Consider the following 25,640-nt stretch of genomic DNA (forward strand, 5'->3'; position numbering starts at 1 on the left):
TTTCTTTTAAATTCATTTTAACTGTAGGATGATGCCCATCTATATAAATAATGTTCAGGCACCTTATCTAGTTTTAACCTCCTAGTTTAACATCCTAGTTGGACATTTCTTTTAGTGAAAAGCCAGCCTGATAATGTTGGAGGTGACAAGAATTGACCATCATTACATCTATTAACATACTGTCTACTAACAAAACTGAACTAAATTGCCCTTTGTTGTCAAATTCAGCTGATAGTGGAAAACAAGATCAATTTGACACTGGAAATATTTTCTTTCTAAAACCAGCAGATTCTTTATTTGTGCAGTGTCTAAACACTGCAAATCTCAGCAGAAAATTGCACTGAAACAGTGGGCGGTTCCATTCTGTTGGAAACTTTACAATGGCTTTTATGTTTAAATATCATTTAGCAGCTGTTAAAGGTCAGCACAAATCCTCTTCTTTGCTAGTATAGATAGTGTCTAAACCTGCCAAGAAAAGAACGCATTAAATTATGTAGTAATTATTTTCTTGATTTTTCCCCTTAGAAATGAACAGGAACTCTTAAGCGTATCCAATTTTTTTTCTGATTTCAAACTGACAAAGTAACACACTAATTAAATTATTTGTACTAGAAATTTACTTACAGGGATGACACATTTTGTACACAAAGCAAGCAAAACATCTGACACATTGTACAGTGCCAGGTGCAGTTAAGAATGTGTAATGCAGATTTGTCATCAGAAGGCTCAAAAAAAAAAAAAAAGAAAAGAAAAAAAAAGGAGCCCACCAAAGAAACTTGCAGCCATGTTTCATTATCAATTTTATTTCCTACCATACACCAAATGTACAGCACAGAACACAATTTTGTTGTTTTGATGTAAGAAATATTAATTGTATGAAGAAACAGTATACAAACTACTTCAAATTAAAAAATGCATACATCATTGCCTTTTACAAAAGGTCTAATTTACAGTATATCTCATTGATGCAATTTAACACAAAAAAAAGAAAAAAGAAAAAAATCAGTGCACATTACAAAACACATCAAGTACAAAGGAGGCAAATAAATACAAACATACTCCACAAAACATCCTGAGCAAACAATCCAAACACAGATAAATTAACCTGAAGCCATAGTAAATCATAGTAATAAATAGATAGATAGTAAGAGAATTTTTTTTACTTAAATTAAATAAAATATATAACAAATTTGTTAAAATATTTAGTAAATTAAATTTCAGTCTTTGTAATGAGTGAATTCATTTTGTATGCATTTAACAAGTATAGCAAATGTTTGCCTTTTTTTTTAGCGAGTACAATAACTTTAATAGCAAATTTTTGTTTGGTGTCCTCCTATTTATATTAGACAGCACGTATGGTAGCTTTTGAAAAATCAATTAAAAAATAAACACAGCTCCTAAGAACATACATCTTCTCCTGTCTAAACTAGGATTAGAGGGTCAAGCCAACCCTCCAATAAAAAGCAAGCCCCACCTAATGTAGAACAGTGACCACAGTGCATGAGAGTTGAATCACCTTTGAATAGTACTTTTTGTGCAGAAACAGTAATAATATAATTGTATATGTCAAGCTTGTGAATGCCATCATATTCAATCTAAATATAAATGAGGCTAATAAAAATAAACACTTTCATTGTAGCACAGAAAAATTAAACACACGCTAGATCCATGTATACATTTACACTGAGGCACATATGCACATGAGCTGTGTGTGCATACCAAAAAGGCAGTTTAGCTGGTTGTTTATACCTTTTGTTAAAAAAAATAAATATAAAAAAAATTTGAAACAATGCTTAATTACTTACAATCCCTGAAATAGACATTGCCTCTGTTATAGCAACTACTAAACTCTGATTGATTCAGAAATTCAAAACCCAGGCTAACTGAATTACAGAGGCACATACAGGTACCTTTGTACATGCGTGTGTCTGTGTGTGTCATTATGTACTGTAGCACTTGGTATCCTACTGAAAGACTGGTAACAAATTCAATATCAAAGTAGTCTTAGTGTTTAAAGAGGGGAAAACCAATCAGTGTGTTGCTAGAATGGTTGCTTTTCTCTTAGCACCCATAGTTACACTGGAGTATTACTTTCTTCCAGGTTGTGGCCTTCTCAGCTTTCCTCAATTCAACTATATGCCATTTCAAGGGAGATTTGTTGGATAACTTAGTATGTACAAAATCTTCAGCTTGGGATGTGCTTGAATTTTTCAAATACAAATTCACATTGATATAGGTCCCTTGTCTAATGTAACAACATACCGTACTAAAAAATACCAGTCATACCGAATCAGCTTTCTTGTTTAGGGATACGTCCTTTGTCTCTCGGAACTAACTTGAAAAGAACCTGCGTTGTTAAAAGAATTTGGAAATTCTTTTAAAACACTTGAAATAATTATCTGAGTAGGCTAAAACACACAGCCAAGTCAAATGCTTTGCTGATTGCTATATTTCATTATTGCTAACAAATCCTTTGACACACTTGCTTTCCAGCATACTGTGCTTTAAGAGCCCAGGTTCCCCACTAGTGGGCACCATTTATCTTTTCATTCCTTGCTGCTTCACTTCTCATGTTACTGCAAACCCCTTTTTGATACAAAGCCATTATAAAAAAGCAGGATGTGATGAAAATAAAACTAGAACCACAGTTCAGTCATTTGTTACTTTCATAGTTTTTTTTTCTTCCTGTACAAACCCAGCAAGATATTTAATTTACAGAATAACTTTCAATCTATTTAAAATCCCATTGGAAAATAAATTAATAAACACATTTGTAAAAATATGGCAGGCCGCAAAAATGCTGTTAAAAGATAAAAAAAACACAACTCTTTGATTAGAAATAAATAAAAAATATAAAAAATAGTTGCACACACTTTTTACATTCACTTTACAAAAACTGAGTGCAAAAGAAGAAAAACAAAAGAATTGTACTGAAATAAATACAATATACTAACAGAGTGCATTGCTGTTAATACAAATAGTCTGTTGTGTTTTCCTTCCTTTTTTATGTCAGCTGGGAAAAAAATAGTGCAATGTTGCAATTGTAAATGCAGCACGGCAACCTACACCCCTTAGCAGTACATGAACTCCTAACAGATCCATCTGGAGTTTACTGCTGTTAAGTAATTTCTGTTGCCCGGCAGCTTTCACATCCTACACATGGATGCCCTTCACTGCCTGTTTGATACTTTCCAGCAGAGCTTTGCATTCCGGGGAATAGTCCCGTTCCAGATTGCTGTACATGTCTGTGAGTGTATTTACATATGCTTCGAAGTTCTGCTCACTGATTGGCCCCTAAATGAAGACAAAACATATTATACTAATTGCAGGAGCCAAAATTAAGGTAAAAAAAAAGAACGACTATGCAAAAGGAGGTTGCTAAGTGGTAATATGGCAAACCTGTCTGCAAGCAAGAAGGGAAATCTGAGGTGATAGGCACAGCAGACATTCAACCTACTGATGAGATTGTTGGAGGTGAAGGCATTTTAACGTGTTGAGAACCACATACTCTTCCACAAAAGAGACGTTTTGCCTTTAGTATGCCCTGTTTTTTAATTCTGGTCAAATTCTGCTTGCAAACATCAAGGAGGTGTTCTCACTGAGGTCATCAATAAGTGAACAGGATTTGCATCTTCATGGAACAATGCTGTTGTTGGCTCGAGAATAAAGCACAGCACTTGTACATTGGATAAAAGAATCTAGGTCTTTTAGGGGCAAATGGAAAATAAGAATCCTATGCAAATTTCTATACAATTGGTAAGGCTAATTTCTACATGGGTGGACATAAGGCTATGAAGACACAGAGGGTAAGTCAACACTACACAAAGCAGTGTCTGAGCTAGCAATCTAGTACACGTATCCCAAAGTAGCATAGCCACATCAGCATGGATTTGTGAGTGGGTTAATTTTTTCTGTTTCTTAGCAAATTAAATTAGCCTGGGTGGAACACCATCTATGTAGAGGTAGTTCTGGTATCATTACATGTCCTGCTTTATACCATGCAAACATACCCAGGAACAGGAAGTAAAAGAATACACATACATATGTAGGGACCTACTTAATTCATGGCCAGACAAAGGGATTTTCATGGCTTGGTTGCAGCACAAAGAGCTAATTTTGTAGGCATTTCCTGGTGGCTGTACCCTTCACTGCTGATTGGCGGAGAGGACCCTGAGAGGGAGGAGGGATGAGTGGGTGGCCACCATCTTGGCTGCTGGCTGTCCTTTGTGCCGCCATGCCAGCCAGCACCTTCCTGTCCTGGACAGGCTACATAGCAGCGAGGACCACTCATTCCCACTGCAGAGCCAGGATTTTATTTTTATTAAGTTTTTTTAAGTTGCTTTCATGGACAATTGAGAATTTTGTGGTTTCCGCAAAATCGCAAATCAAGTAGGTCCCTGTTATGGAGCTCTTAAGACCCTAATTCAGCAAGGTAATACAAGCCTGTCCCTAACTTCAAACAAGTTCATACTTCCACTGACATGCTTTATGTTGGGTAGCGGCTGTAGCACCTTCTTGATGTAAGTTGCCAGAGTTCAAATTTTTGTTAACTTCAGAGAAGAGATTTTTTCCATTCTTAGACAAGGTAAAGAGCAGAAACTGATCTCCTAGCCTGTTTGTAACTGCATGATTGCACTCTGAAGTGTAGGACCTGATGAGCAGGGATTCCTGGTTTTGTCCATTTAAAAATAGCAAATTCCCTGATAAACCCCCCAAATCCATGTTTTTACAAGATTAAAATGAAAGGCCATATGTGTGTGTGTGTGTATGTATGTATGTATGTATCAGTTGAACACAATATTTTATTGATATATTTACAATTTTAAAGCAATTTGGAAGTCTACCAGTGCCTCAATTTCTGTAACAAAATACTTTCTAGATACCTATACATTTTTGGCATTTCGTTTTGGGTTTTTTATCTTGGAAAATCAGAGTTCTCCCTGCCCCCTTAGCTCAGCAGCACGTAGATCCAGCTGTGGTTGTCCTCCCCCACCCACTGCTTTGTGGTGCTGCGCAACCCTGATATGCTGGTGCGCTGCCCATGCCATTGCCCCTTATTTCCAACTCACAGCCCCCTGGCCTTGCTGGTGCCCCTCACTCCTAACCCTCAACCCCCAGCCCTAACAGTGCCCCTCACTCCCAACCCAGCCCCCTCATCACCTTGTGTAGAGGCACTCCTGCAGCACCAGACAACCTCACAGAATCACAGAAAATTAGGGTTGGAAGGGACCTCAGGAGGTCATCTAGTCCTTTTCAAAGTAGGACCATTCCCAACTAGATCATCCCAGCCAAAGCATTGTCTAGCCAGGACTTAAAAACCTCCAAGGATGGAGAGTCCACCACTTCTCTGGGTAACCTGTTCCAGTGTTTTATTACCCTCCAAGTGAGAAAATTCTTCCCAATATCTAACCTAAGCTTCCCTGGCTGAAACTTGAGACCACTGCTCCTTGTTCTGTCACCACTGAGCAGTCTAGCTCCGTCCTCTTTCAAACCAACCTTTAGGTAGTTAAAGGCTGCTATTAAACCCCCTTTCAGCATATCTACTCTCCTCCGCCCCCAGATTGGCATCATCTGCAAACTTGCTGAGGGTCTGTGTCATCTTCCAGGTTGTTGATGAAGACAGTGAACAAAACTTGCCCCAGGGCTGACCCCTTCAGGCACTCCACTTGATACCAGTTGCCAACTGGACATTGAGCTATTGATTATTACCCTCTGAGCCTGATGCTCCAGCCACCTTACAGTCCATTCATCTAACCTGTACTTCCTTAACTTGCCAGAGAGGATGTTATGGGAGACCGTATTAAAAGCCTAGATAAAATCCACTGGTCTCTCTGCATCCACACAACAGTCATCTTCTCCTAGAAGGTAATTAGGTTAGTCAGGCATGACTTGCCCTTGGTGAATCCATGTTGACTGTTCCTAATCACCTTCTCTTCCAAGTGCTTAGAAATGGAGTCCTTGAGGATCTGCTCCATGATTTTTCCAGGGACTGAGGTGAGGCTGATTGGTCTGTAGTTCCCTGGATCCTCTTTTTTCCCTTTCTTAAATACAGGCACTATGTTTGCCTCTTTTGCAATCATCCAGGACCTCTCCTGATAGCCATGAGTTTTCAAAGATGATGGCCAGTGGCTCAGCCAACTCCCTTAGCACCTTTGGGTGCATCCCATCTGGCCCCGTGGACTTGTATATATCCAGCTTTTCTAAACAGTCCCACTGTTGACTGCTCACTGCCTCCCCAGACTGTGCTGCCTGGTGCAGTTGTCTGGGAACTGACCTTGCCTGTGAAGACAGGCAAAAAAGACACTGAGTACTTCAGCCTTTTCTGCATCCTCTGTCACTAGGTTGCCTCTCCTGTTCAGTAAGGGACCCACACTTCCCTGATCCTCTTCTTGCTACTGACATACTTGTAGCAACCCTTGTTACCCTTCACATCTGTTGTTAGCTGCAACTCCAACTGCACTTTGGCCTTTCTGACTTCATCCCTGCCTGCCCAAGCAGTGCTCTTATACTCCTCCCTAGTTATTCATCCAAGTTTCCACTTCTTATAAGCTTCCTTTTTATGATTGAGTTTACTGAAGAGTTTCTGCTAAGCCAAGTTGGTTTTCTGCCATATTTGTTAATCTTCCTGCACATCAGTATCATTTGTTCCTGCACTCTCAGTAAGTCTTCTTTAAAGTACAGCCAGCAATTCTGGACTCCTCTCCCCCTCAGTCTGGCATCCCAGGGATCCTGCCCACGAGTTCCCTGAGTCAAAGTCTGCTTTTCTGACATCCAGGGTCCTTACTCTGCTGCTCTCTATTCTGCCCTTCCTCAAGATCCTGCGCTCAATCATCCCGTGGTCACTGCTGCCAAAGTTGCTATCCACTACTATATTCCCCAGCAAGTCTTCCCTGTTTGTGAACACCAGGTCAAGAAGAGCATGGCCGTTAGTTGGCCGCTCCAGCACTTACACCAGGAAGTTGATCCCAACACTCTCCAAAAACTTCCTGGATTGCCTGCATACTGCTTTATTGCCCTCCCTGCAGATATCAGGGTGATTGAAGTCTCCCATGAGAACCTGGTACCTGGTGCTGAAAGGAGAGGATAGGAAAACCTGGTTAAGTCACTTTTCTCTTTCCTCGATTCTTGGACAGGGGTCAGCCAGTCCTGAAATAGCTTAAGGCAATATCAGGGCTGTTAAAAGCTATATAAACCATAACACCCTGTAGGGTCTACTTCACAAAGCAGGAATTCATAAGCAATATACACTACACTGTGACTCTAGACTGTCCAGGAACACTATGCCTTGAGTTGGAAGCATATGCATTCTGCCTTGTATCAGGAAAAAACCTGGCTGACTAAACAGGGAAGTTTGTTCATTGACCATTGGAACAAGACAGTCAGACTGACTGTACACAGCACGTGGAACAGTCAGCTGAGTTGGATCCTTCTTCATAAGCCAGACATGCAAGATTTTACATCCCCAGTTCTGAACATCAGAGGCATGCAGTATTGCTTGATTTTAGCTATCCCTTATTGTTCATGTAGGGATACAGGGAAGAGGAAGGAATATAAAGTATGGCCACTGCATTAATATGATCCCTCAATTGCCTACTGCTTTGGCATGGTTCAGGTATTAATGAAAATGCACAAGTTGTATTGAGGGAAAGTAGGTCAATTTTTGATGCTTTTATGTTGCCCCATGTTACAGTGCCTTGAAGTGAAAGGGCCTCCAGGGGAGAACACTTTGCCACATCTATATTTAGCTTTACCCTTAAGGATAGAGGACTACACCTTCTCCTTGGGAATAGTAAAAATCCAAACACTGCCTTTGAATGGAATTCCACAGGACAAATTAAGCTCTGGAGTAAGAGAATGCATCTTCTTTGTGACCTCCTCCCACTAGCCTGAATCCTGCTCTTTCCACCATTCAGATTCAGTGCTGATAATATTCCAAATCCTACGCGCTTATGGTATCTTACTGTTCACTTGCACAGAGCGCAAGGAAGTGAAGTGCAGGGAAACTGATTAAAACCCTGGAGGGCTGCCCTCTGCCTGATGGCAAGGCACGCAGAGTCAGCCCTGGCCAAAAATACAGACAAAATCTTAAAGAGGCCACAAAGTTTCTGGCTACGGACTCACCATTTGTGGAAGCTGAATGTCGGCAAGGCTGGAAATGAGGGCTTGGCTTAGGCCAGCTAACTCCTTCAACAGGCTCTCATTATTCTGCTCTATAAGTTTGTTCTCTTCTTCTATTGTTTTCAAATTGCTCTCCATAGATGTGATCTAAAATCACACACACAAAAACCTTGACATAATTATAAGTGAAGTCTGAACACAAAACAAAAGGTTCCTTTAGGAAGGGACCATATAATGCTGTAAAAGATCTGAACCTCAGGTGCCTTCCTAAAACACATGGCTAATGTTGCCACAAGATACCAATGGTACAAGGTAAGTCATAGGGTTTTTGGTTTTAACTGTGTTGGTCTAAGGACATAAGCAGGCAAGATTCTTTGGGTAGATGCAATATCTTTTATTAAATATTAGATTACACTCAGTTGGTCTAACAAAAGATATCACATCTACCCAAAGAACCCTGCCTGCCCAGATAAGTCACATTCATTTGAACCAGTGGACTCTGCTGTTGTTTTAAAAGAAAAATGAAGCTCTCATCTGTGGTCCTGCTGAGTGAGGAGGGCATTGTGTGGGGAAGATGAGTTTGGAAATGGATTAAAGACCCCAGGCCTCAATCTGCTGGGGAGGGGGAAGGGTTGAGAATGGGGAATGTGGCCTCAGGGCTGGGGGAAAGAAGGCTAATGTTTACATTGAGCTCCTGTTGTTACAGCATCCCTGCTGGTTCACTATAATAGCAGCAACACTGGTATTAGCTCTTGTGCTACTTTCTTGCCCTCCTTCCCAATGGAAGTTAGAACTCTGAATTGATTAGAGTTAGAAATAGGGCAGGGGAGGGAAACAACATGACAAAATACACTGGGTAGGAAACAGAAGCTGTGTGTACAGCAAACACAACCATGCAGACAAGCAATGGGCAAGAAAATGGAAACACTTATTTTTAAGGACCAACTGAAAAGCATCTCTGTTAGAAAAATGGTATCTTTTTCTGGAGAGAAAAGCAATGAGAATGATGAGGACTGTCATGTAGTTATTTATGCAAGTTCATATGTCAAAAGCTGTGCTGAGAAACTGAAGTCAAAGATATCTGGGCCTGATTCTCTATCACCTGCTTTCTTGTACGTTAATTTACATGTGTAAGGCATGGATGTAAGATAGTACCCCCAGCATGAGAGGAGAATTTTGAATTGCTAACAATTCAACAGCTGCAAAAGGCTGCAGAACAGAACAATGAAGAATTAGGCCCACTGACTGTATGCACCGCTCAGAAGAGGACTGCATTGACTCTGTGCACTGTATTGATTTCTGCCTGCTCTGCAATCTTTCTGGCGGCAGCCAGATTAGCTCTTTTGGGTATGCTATCATTTTTACGGCTAGGTAAAAAAATTGCTGACACATGACATAAGCTCCTATACTACTACAATCTAATATAGAGTTACTGCAGGAAAGAAAACAGGAAACATACACTAGTGTAAGTATTGTATGTCTCCAGTTATCTCAGGGTAATGGTTTGCTCAATGCAAAGAGGCCATGACATGCTTCCTTGTCTCCTCATGGCAAGGTACTATAACACCACCCAATGTAGCAGCTACCTTGTGATAACTGGTAATCTGTCCACTGTACACTCAATGTAGTTTACATTGCAATGCAAAGTTGATGTAAATTATGTTAGTAGTAATATGTCATGTGTCCAGGCTTGGATGAAGCAACATTAAAGGTCATTGTTCAATCCTCACTGTTGGCCAGGGGAACTTAAGAGGGTTGGGGAAAAACATCCAAGTGATTTGCTGATTCAGTAATTTTCTAATTCAGGCTCTCACAGACCCTTAATTAGATATTATAGTTACCTTGAAGAAACCCTGGGATAAGACATGCCAGCTAATCTGCGTGCTTATACAGGTCTGGAGAATCAGTACCTGTTAGAACAGACCTGAGTTGAAATGGGAACCATGTCTGAGGGGACAGAGAGGCTGGCTACAGACCTGGATGCAGATGGCTATTGCTACTAACCCCACAGATTTCCTGCATAATGCCAGTTCACTCAGCTGTATCATAGGTAATATAACTTTCATTAATAATGAATACCACACAAGCATAAATTAAGTTACTATAAAAATAGCACCCAATCTATCATTGTACACAGTTGAATGCCTACCGTAAATTTAGAAGGGAGAGATAAATTGAGTTTGTCCTGGTTTAGTTTGGAGTCATTCTTATTTTTGGGGTCTGTTACTTTTTTAAGAATTTCTCCGTAAAATCTTAATCTTAATTTTTTGAAACAAGTCTCTAATTTCACTTAATTTACTGGGTGAATGAGAAGCGCAGGCCTGGTTCCACTGTATGTATACATACTCAGCTCACCTTTAAATATGGAGCTGCAATCAGCATCTCAAGGATAAATTTACTCACACACATACTGAAACAATGCAAAAGATGATAAGAAGTCTACCTTTCCAATATCTCCTAACAGATTTAATACACTCAACAGATTAGCAAAATGCACCTGTTGTCCGATAAGTATTATATAGTTTACAAAATAGAAAGTATTTAAATAACTGGTTGTAGTGAACAGAACTAGGAAGAAACTGTTAAAATAACAACAGAAACAGCACTAAAAATTAAGATTCCCTTGCCATAGTAGTTAAGGTTCTTAATAAGAAATTGAAGTCTCATGGCCTAATGGCTTTATTACCGTATTATAAAGCTTCTCTTTATGGGTTCTTAAAACACTTGCAGATTATTGTGTGAAGGAGCATAATCAGAAATGTAATCAAGAAAATGAAGTGCACATTTTATATGGTCAATGTGATTTCCTTGTTTGCTAAGATTAGTTCCTGTTATTCATGCTGCAGATCTTTTATATCAGTACTAGTGTACTCGTCATTTCTTTAAAGTGGAAGGACTTGATAAAAAATGGTATAGATGATAAAGCATTGATCATAAAGGGTAGGTACGGGTATTGTATTTAGATTGACATAACTAGGATTAGGCCCATCTAAATACCCATCTATGGGCCGGTACATGTTTGGAACGCAGCCCTAGGGCTGGGAGAGCTCACCCACTTGCCCCAACCCCAGGGCTGTGCTCTTCCTACTCCTCCAACTTTGACTGGGTTATTTTTAACCCCCTGAGTCCCACAAACCCTGACAGACAACCTCCCCACCCCACAGACCTGCTAGCCCCACCAGCCCCATCAACACCCCCAATATCCCTCTTGCCCCTTTCCCTCCCCGCACCCTGAGTTACTTACTCTCATTTCTCTGTGCATCTCCCAGGACTGCTGAATGGCTGTATATACTGCTCTTGAACAATGTTTATGCAGCTTAAAGTAAGCCACATGAACGCAGACCAGGAATGCCAAGTACAAAAAACGCCCCAAAATGTACATGCATGTACAGCCATATACATAACTATAACACATACATACATTAAAACTGATCATACTGTTTGCTTGGTTGTTATACCTGGGTCTGAAGTTTCATCATGTCGGCTTCAATTTTAAGATTGGATTCATTCAGTTCTTTTATTTCCTCATCCAGGTGTCTGATTTCCTCATCACTCTCTACACCTGCAAAGAGTTGAATGGATCAAATCATGCTTAAAATGTACATATATGAAAACATGGACAAGTAATAACCCATGGATACCTGTGTACTGAACTACACAAGAGAAAAGAAATAAGCTTTTAGATTAAAACAGTGATCTTGAAATTCTTTTCACCAATGTTTTACTGTCAAAGCTGCCACCTACATGTAAAAATACACAAACAGGAAGCTGATCGAGAAACAAACGGTATTTTGAGTTTTGGAATTACTGTATTTCTCAATGGAAAGGAGAATTTTTTATTCAGTTAATCAAGCAACTATAGCTAACAGAGCAGGGAAAGGATTAGGGGTTGTCAGAAGTATTTTATTGAAAAAGGAAAATATAAAACACAACATTAAAAATATGTGCTTTATATTAAATTCTTAGTGAAGGTTTTTTTAAATTAAAAAAAGAAAAATAGCAGTTCACCCCATTTACCCCCATTGTCTTTAATAAGTTATGACACCAGCTGGTAATCTACCAAACCCCTGGGTCACAGTCTTGGTTTAGTGTGATAAACAGTGACATAGACCAGAAAACTATTGTAAAGGGGAAATTGTTGAGAAGACAAATAAGGCATCACAGAGAAAAAATAGGAGTGAAAAGCGCTCTCTATGCCCTCCAATCAAGTGACAGACAACCCCCGATATCGTCAATAAGAGCATTACCCTTAGAGGTACTGAGCGTCTACTGTTTCCAGTGATAATTCTTTTTCCTGCCATTTCTGCTTACAGGTAATTATTATTGTAACACCTAGAGGTATGTTCATTGCTTTGTTGCAGACATGCTATAATGGGGGTGGGGATCTTAGTTCGAAAGAGCTCACAGTCTAAACAGATAACAGGGATGGAGGATCTGGCAGGCAGAACTGCCCAAATATGCCTGTGGTTAAGTGATAGGCTAGTGCAGAAGAATTAGGGAAAAAAATCCAAGTGTCCTGAGTGTTAGTCACGCCCTACTCCCTAAATCATGCTACCAAAGGCAGCAGAAACATGTCTCTAAGTTTATCTGATAGATGGTCATTTACTTTTAAAGGGTGTGTGTTGAGGGGGATTGCCAAAATACCTACAGAGACGGAGCAATGTTAGATTACAATGGGCATATCTACGTGTACTATTAATACGACTGAATAAACTCCAATGCAGTTCACACAAGAGTTTATTGATTCTCAGTGCCACATTTACATGTGCACCTGGGACTGCAGTATGTTGAGCCAGGGTGGAGCAGCTCTGGCTAGCATGGGGCCTAGGGGGTCAGTCTGCCAGCCTGAGGCTGCTCTAATTCAGCTCAATGTGCTGTGGAGCAGCTGGCTGGGGCATGAGGGTGCTCCAGTGCAGGGCTAGCCAGTAGGCAGTCCCTGCACTGAAGCACTCTTATGCCCCAGCCAGCCATGTCAGCATCTACATGTGCACTGCTGCACACTAAATAATGCTGTCATAGGTTAGTACTTGTGTTGACAAGTAATAACCTATGGAGGCCTTTATTAGTTCGCTGCAGCCTAATACACATCTGGCACTCAGACTTCACTGCAGAACTAATTAGTAGGGGTGTGTGAAATGGGCCATATTCAATTCATTGATTTGGATCACTGTCCCTGATTCGATTTGGCCAGATCCGAATCTGAAGATTCAATGCTGATTCAGAGAATCAGTGATTGATTCAACCATAGACAGAGATTTAAATGTTTTTTCTACATACCTTGTGGTACCAGGCATGGCTCATGAATGCTATAAGGCCAGGGCAGATTGAGTATCCCATAGGAGCGCAGGGCCCCCACCCCCCCACATGCTGAGCAGCGAACCCGGAAGTGGACTGGAAGTACTTCTGGTCCACTTCTGGGTCCACCGCTGAGTGCATGATGGGGGAGGGAGTCCCCCATACCCCTGCTGGCTCAGCAATTGGCCATGGGGGGACCCTGGGTGCTGCCCTATACCCAGGAGGCACCAGTCACCAAGCCGGTGGTGGCGGGCAGTGTGCTCTCTGGTGGACCCAGAAGTGGACTGGAAGTGCTCTGGTCCACTTCCGGGTCTGCTATTGAGTGTGCTGGGGAGCCCACCACGCTTCTGTGGGATGCTCCATCCGCCCCAGCATCTTGGTGTTCACAAGGCGTCTGGTACCAAGGTATGTAGAAAAAACATTTAAAGCTGTATCTATAACCGAATCACCAAATCTTTCCAAATCAATTTGGAGGATTCCAATTCAGTTCAGAGATTAAAGGGTATCCTAATTTGATCCAGATTCGGAGATTTGGCTACTGAATCAGGCCGAATCTCTGCTGAATTGAATCAGGGACCGAAGCTTTGCACAGTCCTACTAATTAAGCAGTAAACTTCTTGTGTAAATGCACCCAGTTAGTGTGAATGAGACCACTAAATTCTGCTTTCAGTGTGCATCCCCTCCCCTTCTTTTTTTACTTCTGTTTAACTGAGACAGGTCCTCACAGTCTATAAATAATAGATTAAAAACAAAAGCCTTGTAAAACTTGAATCAGAATGTAACCATTAGACCTGGTTGTTGTATTTGCTGCGAGGAAATGGGGTATATTTTATGTTTTAAAGGAAAAAGCTAAAGAGCAGTTGAGTTCCAGTTTTAACCATTCTGAAGCTCCTTTACACTGAGAGTGGCGTAAAGGGGCTAAATGTAAATGAGAATCAGGGCTCTCAGAACTATATAGATGTAATCATCCCTTGCATATCTCCTTACCACCACTTGCTTTAAGCTTGATAGTCATTAGTTCTTCAGAGATTTTGCCCTTTTTTATGGCTTGTGCATTCAGAGGACACCCTGACAAGCTGAAAAAGATATGGAAAAAACATTATCACCCATTTGATAATGGCAGCAATCCTTTTAGGGCAATATTATAGTGCTGTTGGTCAGACCTTTGTTCCTAAGGTTATGTGAGCCTATCCATTATAACCTAGCTTCAAGAGTAAAACAACTCACTAAGAGCTATTTTAACAGTATTTTCTGCCATGAAAATTGGCACAGAAGACTCAACCTAAATAACCAACTATTCTTAAACACATTTTAAACTAATCAGAGTAGCAGTGGGAGCTATTCTTAACTTGTGAATGTAATAGTCACAGAAATCTTGAGGTCATCAATCTTTAAGCAAAACTCCCTACTGTTTTCACTGAGGGTTTGAGCTTCAAAACAAAGGGCATGGAAAAGTCCCTACAAATAGTGAGCTTATCAACCTTTAAAGAAAAAAAAAGAAGTGCTTATGTGCAGATTTTCATTGTGCATAACTATGGTGTCATTTTGATGATGCATAATAATGATCAATATGATGATAACTCTGGATTTATGCCATGGATTGTAATAGCTTTCTTGAAAGGGTATATTATATAGTCAGTTTACTTTTTAACCACTATTCATATTAAATTACATTTTGCTATTTCAAAGCTTACAATTTCATCAACTGGTAATTATCTGAGGCAATTTTTATGGCAGACAGACTAAAGGGCTAAGATTGACTACACTGCCTTAGGACTATCTTTAGAAATAAAAAATAGAGAAATACCCTTATGTTGCAGAAATTACTGAGGGGTTCAGATAAGTAGTCAGGTGAGGAGTGAAGGAAAATGATGCATACTGGGGAAACTACTCAAATTCATGGTTTGGCCTTATGAAAAATAAAGGCTCAAACTGAGGGATGTTTTCAAAACAACGTTTTTCATTAAGGGCCAGAGCTCATGAACTTTTTCACATGAAATAACGGAGGGTGGGGATTTACAGTGCATCAGATATGCAGTGGTCACTCTCCATGTGCACACTCAGGGTGGAGAGGAGGCAATTTTAGTTCTGAAGAATTTTCACAGTACATAAAAGCTAGTGCAAAGCTGCTTAGCTCTCTTCTGTTGTTTAATTAAAAGCTGTAGGTAAAAATTACAGCTTCAAAGACTGAGAGTACAGCCATTTTTTCTTTGTCTTGAACTAATGACTGGTATGAAGGATAACCTCAGACCACAGATCACCAAACACCTGGGATATTTTTAGGCTTTGCCTGCCATGGAAAGATGCATCATGTTACAAATCATATGTAGCTAGCACATTTTAACTAATGTAATGTTAAACATGGCTTTATCCTTAACAGGAATGAATGTCATCCACAGGATTAACCCTAAGTAGCTAACACATTTTAAAGATTATTTGTTTCTGCCTATGCCAGGTGCTAAATTGGGTTTGTCATCATGCTAATTATATGGCCAAATTACCCTTTATGACTATTTTCCAGTCACATAAATGGCATTTTTGGTACTTATGCACAGTTTGCATAAGTGCCCATATGGCGTCTAAGCATGTTCAATAGGCAATGCACTGGCCAAGCAATGATTTACATGCATATTTGGGTGTAAGTCTTGAAAAAATGAGGAGGAGTGGTTCTCCCATGTTTTAGCACCATAAAGCTGAGTGGTTATGAAATTCCTTCAGGAAGCTGGAGACCCAGATTTTAGGCCCCCTCACTGAGAATGGATTTAGAGCTATGCCTCTCTGACTTCCAGCATCATGTTCTAACAACCAGCCCATAGGTTAGGTGTTATATAGCTCCCTTTCCAGCCCTCCTTTTGAAGATGAACCACTGAACCACGACTTTAATATCCACTGTATAAAATGGATGGAGAAGTGAGGAAGTCACAGCCCAAGTGGGAGCAAGGGTTAAGTACAGAACCTACGGCTTTGTTCCTTCTAGACCAACATTCATCTTAGTGAGTCACGCAGTCTGTAGCTTGTTCTTGTCCTTCTGACTCTTACACTCCTATCTTGGCTCCCCCATGGGGCAACTTCAAAAGGAGGGCTGAAGATGTGACTAGGTAATGCCTAACCGTGGTCTGGTGGGAAAAGCACTGTGTTGGGAAGTCAAAAAGATACATGTTCATACCCCTTCTATTTGAGAGCATAGACCTAGGTCTCCCATCTCCTAGGCAAGTGCCCTAACACTCCTAGATGAGGGCTAAAACATGGAAGGTCCCTCCTCCAACATCCAATATTTTGGGATTTAATTTCAGGTATGTTCATATGAAACATATAGCTGCCCATGTAGTGTGTAGCCTACTATGTACACTCAGTAGCCACTTGGACACTTATACATCCACCATACACAGATGACAGAATCACATACTATATAAAAGTCCCAAACATGACACTTACATGACTAAAAACTTTACCATTTGGGAACATAAAGAGTAATAGTACTTCGGCCATAATATGATAATATACATATTTTCTAACATGACCTATTTTTCCTAGTACAGAGATATAAATAAAGGAGAAATCTGATCTAGTAAAGCTCGGGAAGATCCACTACTTCTATCAGCTTCTTTTCGATTCTTCCATGGTTTACTGTATCTAAACACCTCACACTTTTTTAACTTGGACAAAGAATGTCTTGTCTAACTTTACATCAGCTACGTAGTTGGTCCAATAAAGAATACTGCCCTAAGAAATCCTTGCCTCTTGCAATGGATTTAATTTCACAGCATCGACAGGAGGGAGATAAGTACTACTCTCATTTTACAGGTAGGGAACTGATGGTTACAAAGAAATTGAGTGACTTACCCAAGGTCATATAAGAAAATTGTGGCAGAGTAAGGAATTAGGGACTTGAAAACAGGCCTCCCAAGTCCTAGACTAATATCCTAAAAATTGGACTATCTTTCCTCTCAGGGTTAGTGAAATTGCTAATTTTTCTGCCATCTTTATAATTTCTCCAGGGCTGGATCTACAATGCTCGGACCTTGGGTAGGGATGGCTGGAATTAATCTTCTGGTTACATTTCAATTGCATTTTGAATCATCTGTTAAAGATATGCACAAAAAACCCCTGGTAATTTCACATGTGTCTAGTTAGGAAACTTATCAGTTGATAAATTGTATCAAAACCTTTGCACCAGGTTCCCAGGAAATCTACAAAGTCTTGTGAAACTCATAGAACAGGAGCAATGTTAAAAAGGGTTCAAAACTTATTCAGACTCTGGTTATTCTGTTTTCTACTACCACAATTGCGATGTGAACATTTTTATAGGACTTGAACATGATTTACTTAGTGTGCAACTCTACTTCCCCCCACCCTTTTTTGCCAAAAGAACATTGAATTATTAAAAAAGAGAGAGAGAAAAAAACCAGAAAATTGTACCTTCTGTGGGTGACAAAAACATTATTAACGTGTCCCAGCCCATTGCAGCCTGGCAAAGGACAGTGTGGCAACTCTTGTTTGTTCAGTTTCCAAGACAGTGAGGACCCATTGAGTGGACTCTCCTTCTGTCTCTTGGCAGCCAAAGGACAACCAGAAGCTGTGCGATGAGATGTGTATTTACCTGATATATGACCTTGGCCATCACAGCCAATTACTGGACACCTACAAACAAAAAAAAGACTGTGCATCATCCACTAAGAAAGAAGTCTAACTGGCTACACTGTTTATGCTATTGTTTTAAAGCTTGACCCTGAGAGATACTGTGCACCTGAATCTTCCACTGAGGTCAATGATTGGTATGTGCATTTATCAAAACTCAAGATTATGTATTTGTACTAAAAGCTAAAGTGCAGGCATTGTCTAGACCTAAGCTAAAAAGAAAGTACCATTATTCTTACTGGAGTAAAAAAGGGAGGGAATCACATTTTGACAAATTTGTAAAGAGGCAACATTAGTTTTTCTCTATTTACATCTTTGATAAAAAAAACAGAAGGTGGTTTTCTGCAGGCAGAAAGCTGTTATAGCTGTTATTTTCATATGCAAATCCTTGCCAGGGTGATACCTCATAATTTTGCAAAGCTCTAACAACATTAGCTAGAATGTGCATGGGCCTTTTTCACATGCCTCTGTCACCAGACTTTTAAAATCAGCATTGACACATATTAATAGCTGAACTTAGCTTCTGTTGTAGATGAACTGGTCAGATGTGTGTCAGAACACATCCAATGTATGGACATTGCTTGGAATTTTTTCTTTAGTTTAAAAGAGGATACCTTCAAGCCAGGAATAAAGTTTGTGTGGAATAACTGATTTTCACCTTGGGAGGAATTTCACTCTAGATGAAGAGAGCTGTCACAAGACCTATGTACCACTCAAGTCCCAATAGGAAACATATTGATACTCATGAGCCTTATGCCAGCTCTCTAAATTAACTCTTGGGTCTTCAGGTGTGAAACATGATTTTAGCGATTGTCTGCAAGAATTTGTTATTTGGACCCAGGATTACATTTAATTTCTGATTATGATGAATGCACCAGATAAAGGTAAACAGACAGAGATTTGCCACTTTTAAAAACTGTGAATTTTCATACATTTTGCCACATTTCCAATAAATTTTGGGTCTTACTATTTTACAAAACGCGGGAGAAAACAAACCTGTCCTGTGACCAAGACCAAGGTAAATGTTCCCTCACTTTCACTAGCACTACAAATACTTCTTTTATCTGAAGTCAGATAATATGAAGCCAGACCTTCATATGTATAAATTTAATTAGCAAAATTCTTAGGATTGACCCAAACACAGCTGCCTCCACCAAACTGTAATCCCTTGTGACTGATAAGACTCGGCACTTACTTAAGTTCTGGGTCTTCTTTTTCTTCCTTGGTAGGAGTCACTTTTACACCACCTTTCCTGGCCCGAGGGCAACCAGACAAGCTGAAAGAATTATACAGAGTAAAGTCCCTTTTTTTTCAACTGACACTCACCATGACTTACTCTCAGCTGGACTCTGAAAAAACTGAACAATTCTTACCTTCTGTGTGAAGCATAATTTCCAGTGACGTGACCAGAGCCATCACAACCAGGTGTTGGGCACCTGTAATATAATATAATAAAATATAATATAATATAATAGACAGCAAGTATATTGTACCAGACGAATTTGTAATGCATAAGAAGGAATAGCAATAGAGATGGGTTTTCTTGTTCTTTGAACAAACAAAACTATCTCTTGCTGCATCTAATAGGTAAGTTGCTTTCCTGTGTTCCTGTTCCAATTGAATTTTGTTAGTCTGGAACCTGAAATGTACTGCATAGTGCAGCATTGTGGTTTTATACAGATTATGTTAAAGTTTTCTTTGCAAAATACATCTTTGGCATTAAAAGAGAAACATTTAAATAAAAATCAACACACAGCTTTATCAATTTGTCTATGAAGAGCTGTCATTGGAGTATATGGGACCTGATATTTACTTACAGAAACTGGTATATTTTAAGTGTTATCTCTGTGTTACAGAAATGGAAATTGAGACAGAGCAGTTGTGCTTCTTAAGGCCATAGAATCAATGTGATAGCTAGATTTTGGAAACAATATCTCTTTCTAATTAATCCTTTAAAACTGGGGTGCAAATGTATAGCCTGCAGGCCAAATTCAGCCCATGGAACCGTGTTGTTTGATCCCCACAGCTCCTAGAGGGACCAGGAACTCAGAAGGGTGAGAAGAGGTGGGGCCTGTTGCTGAAATCCAAGGGCTGGAGCCCCACTGGGGCATGCTGGTGTTAGGGGCAAGCAGCATCTCCAGTAATGCCCCGCACCACCACTTGCCCCTTTGCCACTTGCCCCACCATTGCTGCTGTATCTAGATTTGGCCTCCAAGAAGGGTTGAGTTTGACACCCTTGCTATAGAATAACATAACTTGATTTAAAAAAGGAGTGTTTATTTGAAATGTAGTTGGGAGAAACACTCCCCCAGTCAGTGTTTACAGGGTGATACCCTTCAGGAAAGATTTTATCCATCACCTTTTCCTTTTTCGTAATTGTTACTGAGCAGGTTTTGATTTCTGCTATTTTGCTAAGTGCTTTATGCAACATATTTCTGGCTGTGAGTTGCTCATGAACTTTGACTTTCACAGCTCACTTGTTATTCATAGTGAGTGGTTTGTCACTTACGTCATGTGTTGTTGCTTTCCTTTTCTTAATGCACAACTGAAACTTCAGAAGCTTTAGTGGGAAAACAGCCATATTGGAATGCTAATGACAATGCCGATATGTGACTATGGGGGAGGCTACATGAAAAACAGCCTTTAAAAATATTTGCGTGAACACCCATTCAGGTGTGTGCTTCTGGCAAGCAAACAAAAGCAGGGACTAAGACAGCAGAATCAGCAATTGCTTTAGAATTTGACAAAATTTTCATACTCTTTGCACAGCTCTGTTCAAAACAAACTGAGTCATTGTGTCACTGTGCCAACACCACAGCAAAACCTCTGTTCTGGGAACTGCTCTGAACATGTCCTAACATGACCGGCCCTTTCTTGCCACCTTTGCTTCATACCCAGAGTGTGGGTTTTCCTTTACTACCATCACACACCATATTGTTTACAACATGGGACAGCATGACTGGATGCATCATCATTTTATTTTGGGAAAGTAGTAATGCTTGTGACTAACCCCTGAACTGAAAAAAATGGACTTCTCTGGATTTGGCTACCCATACTTTTTAACACCATTAATGCAGTGTAAACATTATATGTGGAATTTACTGTTCTTTATCTGAAATGGCAATCCCTCTAAAGAGGGATAGAATGGACAGTCATGTAACTCTTCACAATAATTTTCCAAGCTATATATTGCAGGACCCCATTTACTGGGTGCAGAGAGAAAATAGGGTTGGGAAACAGCCATCAAAAAGTCTCAACCATTCTGTTAGTACAAAACCACTAACTAGGTGATTGGCTGCTTATCCTTCTTTTGACTCCAGATTATACATATACAGCTGCCTAATGCACAGTGACTGGCAAAATCCTTTTTGCAAGTGACATGTTATGGTAAGAAATATGCAACATCAAATTATATGATGTGATGCTTGTCTCACTAACGTTAAGCTGAGCATATCTGGTAGTGAAAGATGAAGGCTAAAGATCTGGAAATTTGGTTTGGTTTTCAAATGTCTTTATACTTATCCTAGCCTCTTTGATCTAGAAATCAAATGGGGTATTTTGTCAAATCAGACTTCTTGCAAGATTTTGGTACATTCTGTCTGCAGCTGGCTCAGGAATATCATCAATACAGTTTCTCATACTGTCTCAGGTCCTGGATAATACATGGAAATGAAGAGGTGCAAACGATGCAAAATGACAACAACAACAACAAGAAGTGATTCCTATGTTAGCTAAAGGTTTTGGACTCTACCCACTTAAATGTTTGTACAAGGCTCTTCATTTATACCAAACAATTTACCCATCCCAAATAAATGACTGCATTCATTTGGGAAACCTGCTGATAGGAGATAAATAACATGTTTTCTATTGTCTTTTTTTTGTGTTATTAATACTTACTTAAGCTCCTGAGAGTTGGCAGCCATGAGGGATTTTAATGTCTTATCAGCTAATGGGCATCCGGAAACACTAAGGAAAACAGATGTGAACTATATTTTATTCAATATGCTAAAACAGAAAATGACTTTTCGGAGGGTGGGGGAGATTAGTATTTATTAACGAATAAAAAGATTTCAAAACAATTACAATTAGCAAATGAGAATCAACACATATAAGACAGTAGTTCCTCAGACAGCAGCAAAGGACCTGCTCAGAAGCAGATTCTGCCTGGTCCCTATGGCTATACACACAGCAGGCACCACTTCAAAGGGCATGTGCAGACAGCTCGAGGATCGAGTCCCTCTTGCGTAGACACTTGGTGGTGCCAGGATCTGTGATGGGATAGTGATCAAAGTTGGGAGAGAGGGGGGCTAGCAGATCCACAAGGTGGGGGAAGGGAAGGTGTTGTCAGGATAGTGGGGGAGCTTATGGGCTTGGGAGTGGGGGTCCACAGGGGAGGTGGAGGTTACCCATTCAGGGATGGGGGTGGGGAGAGGCAGAGGGCTAATAATAGCCCAGTCAGGGTTAGGTGTGGATAGGAAAAGTGCAGCCCTGGGGCTGTGCTCTGAATGTGTATGCACATTCAATAGTTCCAGCTAACTCATGCCTGATTTGCATACCTCCTTGGGTGAACTAAATTAGATTGCACCAACCATTTTTTGTCCTATCTAAACTTCCTGAACATCTGCACAGTTCAACACTTAGGTTGACTTAATCTTAGTTAGGTTGATCCAAGTGTAATGTCTGCATGTACCCAAAGAGATACCTAGTGTTTTGTGCTGCCAGCACAGAGGCCAAGCAGGATTACAGCCTATATGCTTGGTTGGGGAGGCAAGGGTCAAAGCCATTGGCCCTGTCCATGGAGTGAATATAAGGTGCAGAAAGGAAAACTGCACAGCAAAAAGTGGCCTAGCAAATTTATGACTTTCAAAGTCTTGAATGCTGATGTTTGTGGAAACATGATTTTAAATCTGCATATTCCAGTGTTCACATTAGCAGTCCACATCAATGCTCAACTACCTAAGGAAATACTGAAAATACTACGTGGTCTACGTGACCCATTGCTTGTATCCCATGGAACTCAAATAATAAATGCTGGTAGCGAGCTATTTGCAATCTGTAGAGTTAAAAATAAATGCAAATTCACCAGAAGTAGAAAAAGCCTGACTTTGGCATACAAATATTTTGTCCTGAATGTTATTTGCTCAGTTATATTTAAAACAAGTGAGAAAATGACTGTATACAAAGTAGCTCTGTTTCCGATTTGAATTTCTTGTCATTTCTTACCTACGGTGTGATGCATAGTTTCCTGTAACATGGCCACTTCCATCACATCCTGGAGTTGGGCAGCTGTGTATAGAAAATGCAGCTGATGGTGAGAGCTTATCTAATATATGTACATAGCTCATATTTCCCTGATAAGCCATAACTATCTACACATTAACTACACTGGTATGGCCTAAGTTAATATTAATATCATCCTACAGCTTTCTAACTCTTAGCATATATGGTTAGTAGATTGTATACTCATGTGAAGTTTCATTATGAACCTGAACAAAATCATTTAGCTATACTTAGGCATGAACTGAAACCACCATGCTTTGTATAGATTTTGCTGTTACTTTAGCTTGTAGTTTAACTACTGACACATCTCTTTTGATGGTAACTTACAGATTTTAAGATCACAAAGAAAAATTGGTTACCTCCTATATAAAAGTGACGGAACTTTTCCCAGCAATTTCTGTAGCTGTCCCATCACTTCTGACTGAACACAAACAGCTTTTAGAAAGACAGCCAACCTTTAGCTCAGTGATTGAACTAGGTGCTACTGCTGTTCCAGAAGAGGAACAACTGCAGTCAGCCTAAACTTGGTGTGAGCTGGTACAACTCCCATGGAAATTTTTGGGCTAAATTTAGGATAATGGTTGCAATGGTAACATTTGTTTAATACACAGCTGGGGTGGCAAAGGCCAAAAATCTCAGAAGTTCTACCCAAATTGCACTCCAGCTAGTGTTTCACATATGGCAAGAAGGAGACCTCCGATTCTCACTATGCTTTTTTCTCTCTGAGCAAATGGAGAACAACAGCTTTACTCAAATCTGCGACCCCCACAAGGCTTGCATGGACACATCAGAATCATTTACTCAGCACATTGCAATGTAGTTGCCTTAATACATTCAGGGCAAAGAAAAATAATTTTGCAAATATGACTAATGTATTAGGGTTTGCACACAGAACAGTTCATTGCAGCTGAGCTACCGTGGCTCAATGTTTTCTTTTCAGGTGCCTATGTCATATTAAGAATTTCCTCATGATGGAGCCACTTGAACTGAATTGCTCAGTATATATTTTGAGCTCTGCATGTATACAGCAAATATTGTCTATCTCTAGTGTAACCTATGGATTCCTCAGGGAATAAATTAAAAATATTTCTTGTTTTATTATTTGGACAGGTACATTTTAGATATGCATGGCCACCCTGTGTTCCCAACATGCACCGCATATATTTAAAGGTTGAGTGTAAATGGTTTTGTAAGTGTTTGGGTAAATATATAGAGGAAAGAAGACACTCAGTTATTAACAGAAGTGGAAAAATATTTTTGTGGGCATATGGAAATTAGCCAATATCTCAAAATCACAATTAGCACAAAAGAAAAAGATGTCAGAATTTTCAATAGGAAACTTGCTGCAATTTTTTTGGTTGGTTTTAAAAGAGGCAAAATAAACACAAGCCTCCAGCAATTTAGGTCATGAACTATGATTGCAGATACAATATGGTGAGCAGCCAATATGCAGATTGAGATGCATGAGGTGAAAGGATCACTCTTCACAGAAGTTTGCCTCAGGGAAATGTAATTTCTAGAAGCAGAGCGGGAGTCTAACTGACTCATTGCCACGGAGGCTGCAAAACAACCAGCAGGACAAGGGTGGATGTCATGGAATTCAATTGTGGATGGAGCCTGCAGTGATGTGCGGTGGGCTATCCTCAGTAAGTGATGCAGAGTGCATTTGTCTTTGGTAGCCATTGGGGATGGAGAATGGAGAGAAAAGCAGAAATAAAATGCGTTTGCCAAGTCCCAGGTGAATATTTACATCAGAGACAGAGTACTCAATGGATGTCAGAATGGTTTAGCTCTTAATAATGTCTTGATGTGAATCCAAAGATTTTTCAGGAGCCTGGCCAAGATTTTAAAAAGCAAGTAATGATTAGAGCTGGTTGGAATAGTTTAATTAAATGAAATTACAGCAAAATATGCTGTTTCATTGAAGCTGAAACATTTCGTGGAGACATGTGAGTTTCTACAAAACTTTCATGGGGAAGGTTTTTGGGGCTACGACAGAACAAGAGGGATCTTACAGGAGAGCACATGAGCTATTAGTTAGGGAAATGCCTGATTTTGCACTGATCTGGGCTAAGTTCACTGCTCAGAATCAGGCAGAGCAGAGACTTGCACTAATCTGGGCTAAGATTTTGCACTGATCTGAGATATGACAAAGCTCAGAATCAGGCAGAGCAGGGACTTGGGCCACAACTGACATGCATGCATATATACATATGCGCACAGATACACATGTACACGTATGTATGTGCTATCTCATTTCACATAAAGTTTGCAGCGTGGAATGAAAACAACTTTTGAAGCCAAGGAAA

General features: G+C 40.0%; 1 protein-coding gene across 3 annotated transcripts in view; it reads right to left on the reverse strand.

The window, feature by feature from the left end:
- Positions 1-3,019: 3,019 nt before the first annotated feature.
- The window catches only part of ST18 (ST18 C2H2C-type zinc finger transcription factor), a 63,347-nt gene continuing 40,726 nt past the window's right edge, over positions 3,020-25,640 (reverse strand). For 2 of the 3 annotated variants that reach the window (XM_090037321.1, XM_090037320.1), the window contains 9 exons: positions 23,275-23,337; positions 21,949-22,017; positions 19,425-19,487; positions 19,247-19,327; positions 17,833-18,054; positions 14,401-14,489; positions 11,577-11,680; positions 8,122-8,265; positions 3,020-3,294 (listed from right to left, as the gene is read on the reverse strand). In XM_090037321.1, the coding sequence (XP_089893447.1) occupies positions 3,154-3,294; positions 8,122-8,265; positions 11,577-11,680; positions 14,401-14,489; positions 17,833-18,054; positions 19,247-19,327; positions 19,425-19,487; positions 21,949-22,017; positions 23,275-23,337 (976 nt within the window). In that variant the 3' untranslated portion in view covers positions 3,020-3,153. The remainder of the gene's footprint in view (positions 3,295-8,121; positions 8,266-11,576; positions 11,681-14,400; positions 14,490-17,832; positions 18,055-19,246; positions 19,328-19,424; positions 19,488-21,948; positions 22,018-23,274; positions 23,338-25,640) is intronic. The other variant, XM_090037319.1, reaches the window with a different exon arrangement.

This window comes from Crocodylus siamensis, chromosome 3 (assembly GCF_052110815.1).
Source record: "Crocodylus siamensis isolate JL-2025a chromosome 3, ASM5211081v1, whole genome shotgun sequence".
NCBI classification, from domain to species: Eukaryota; Metazoa; Chordata; order Crocodylia; family Crocodylidae; genus Crocodylus; species Crocodylus siamensis.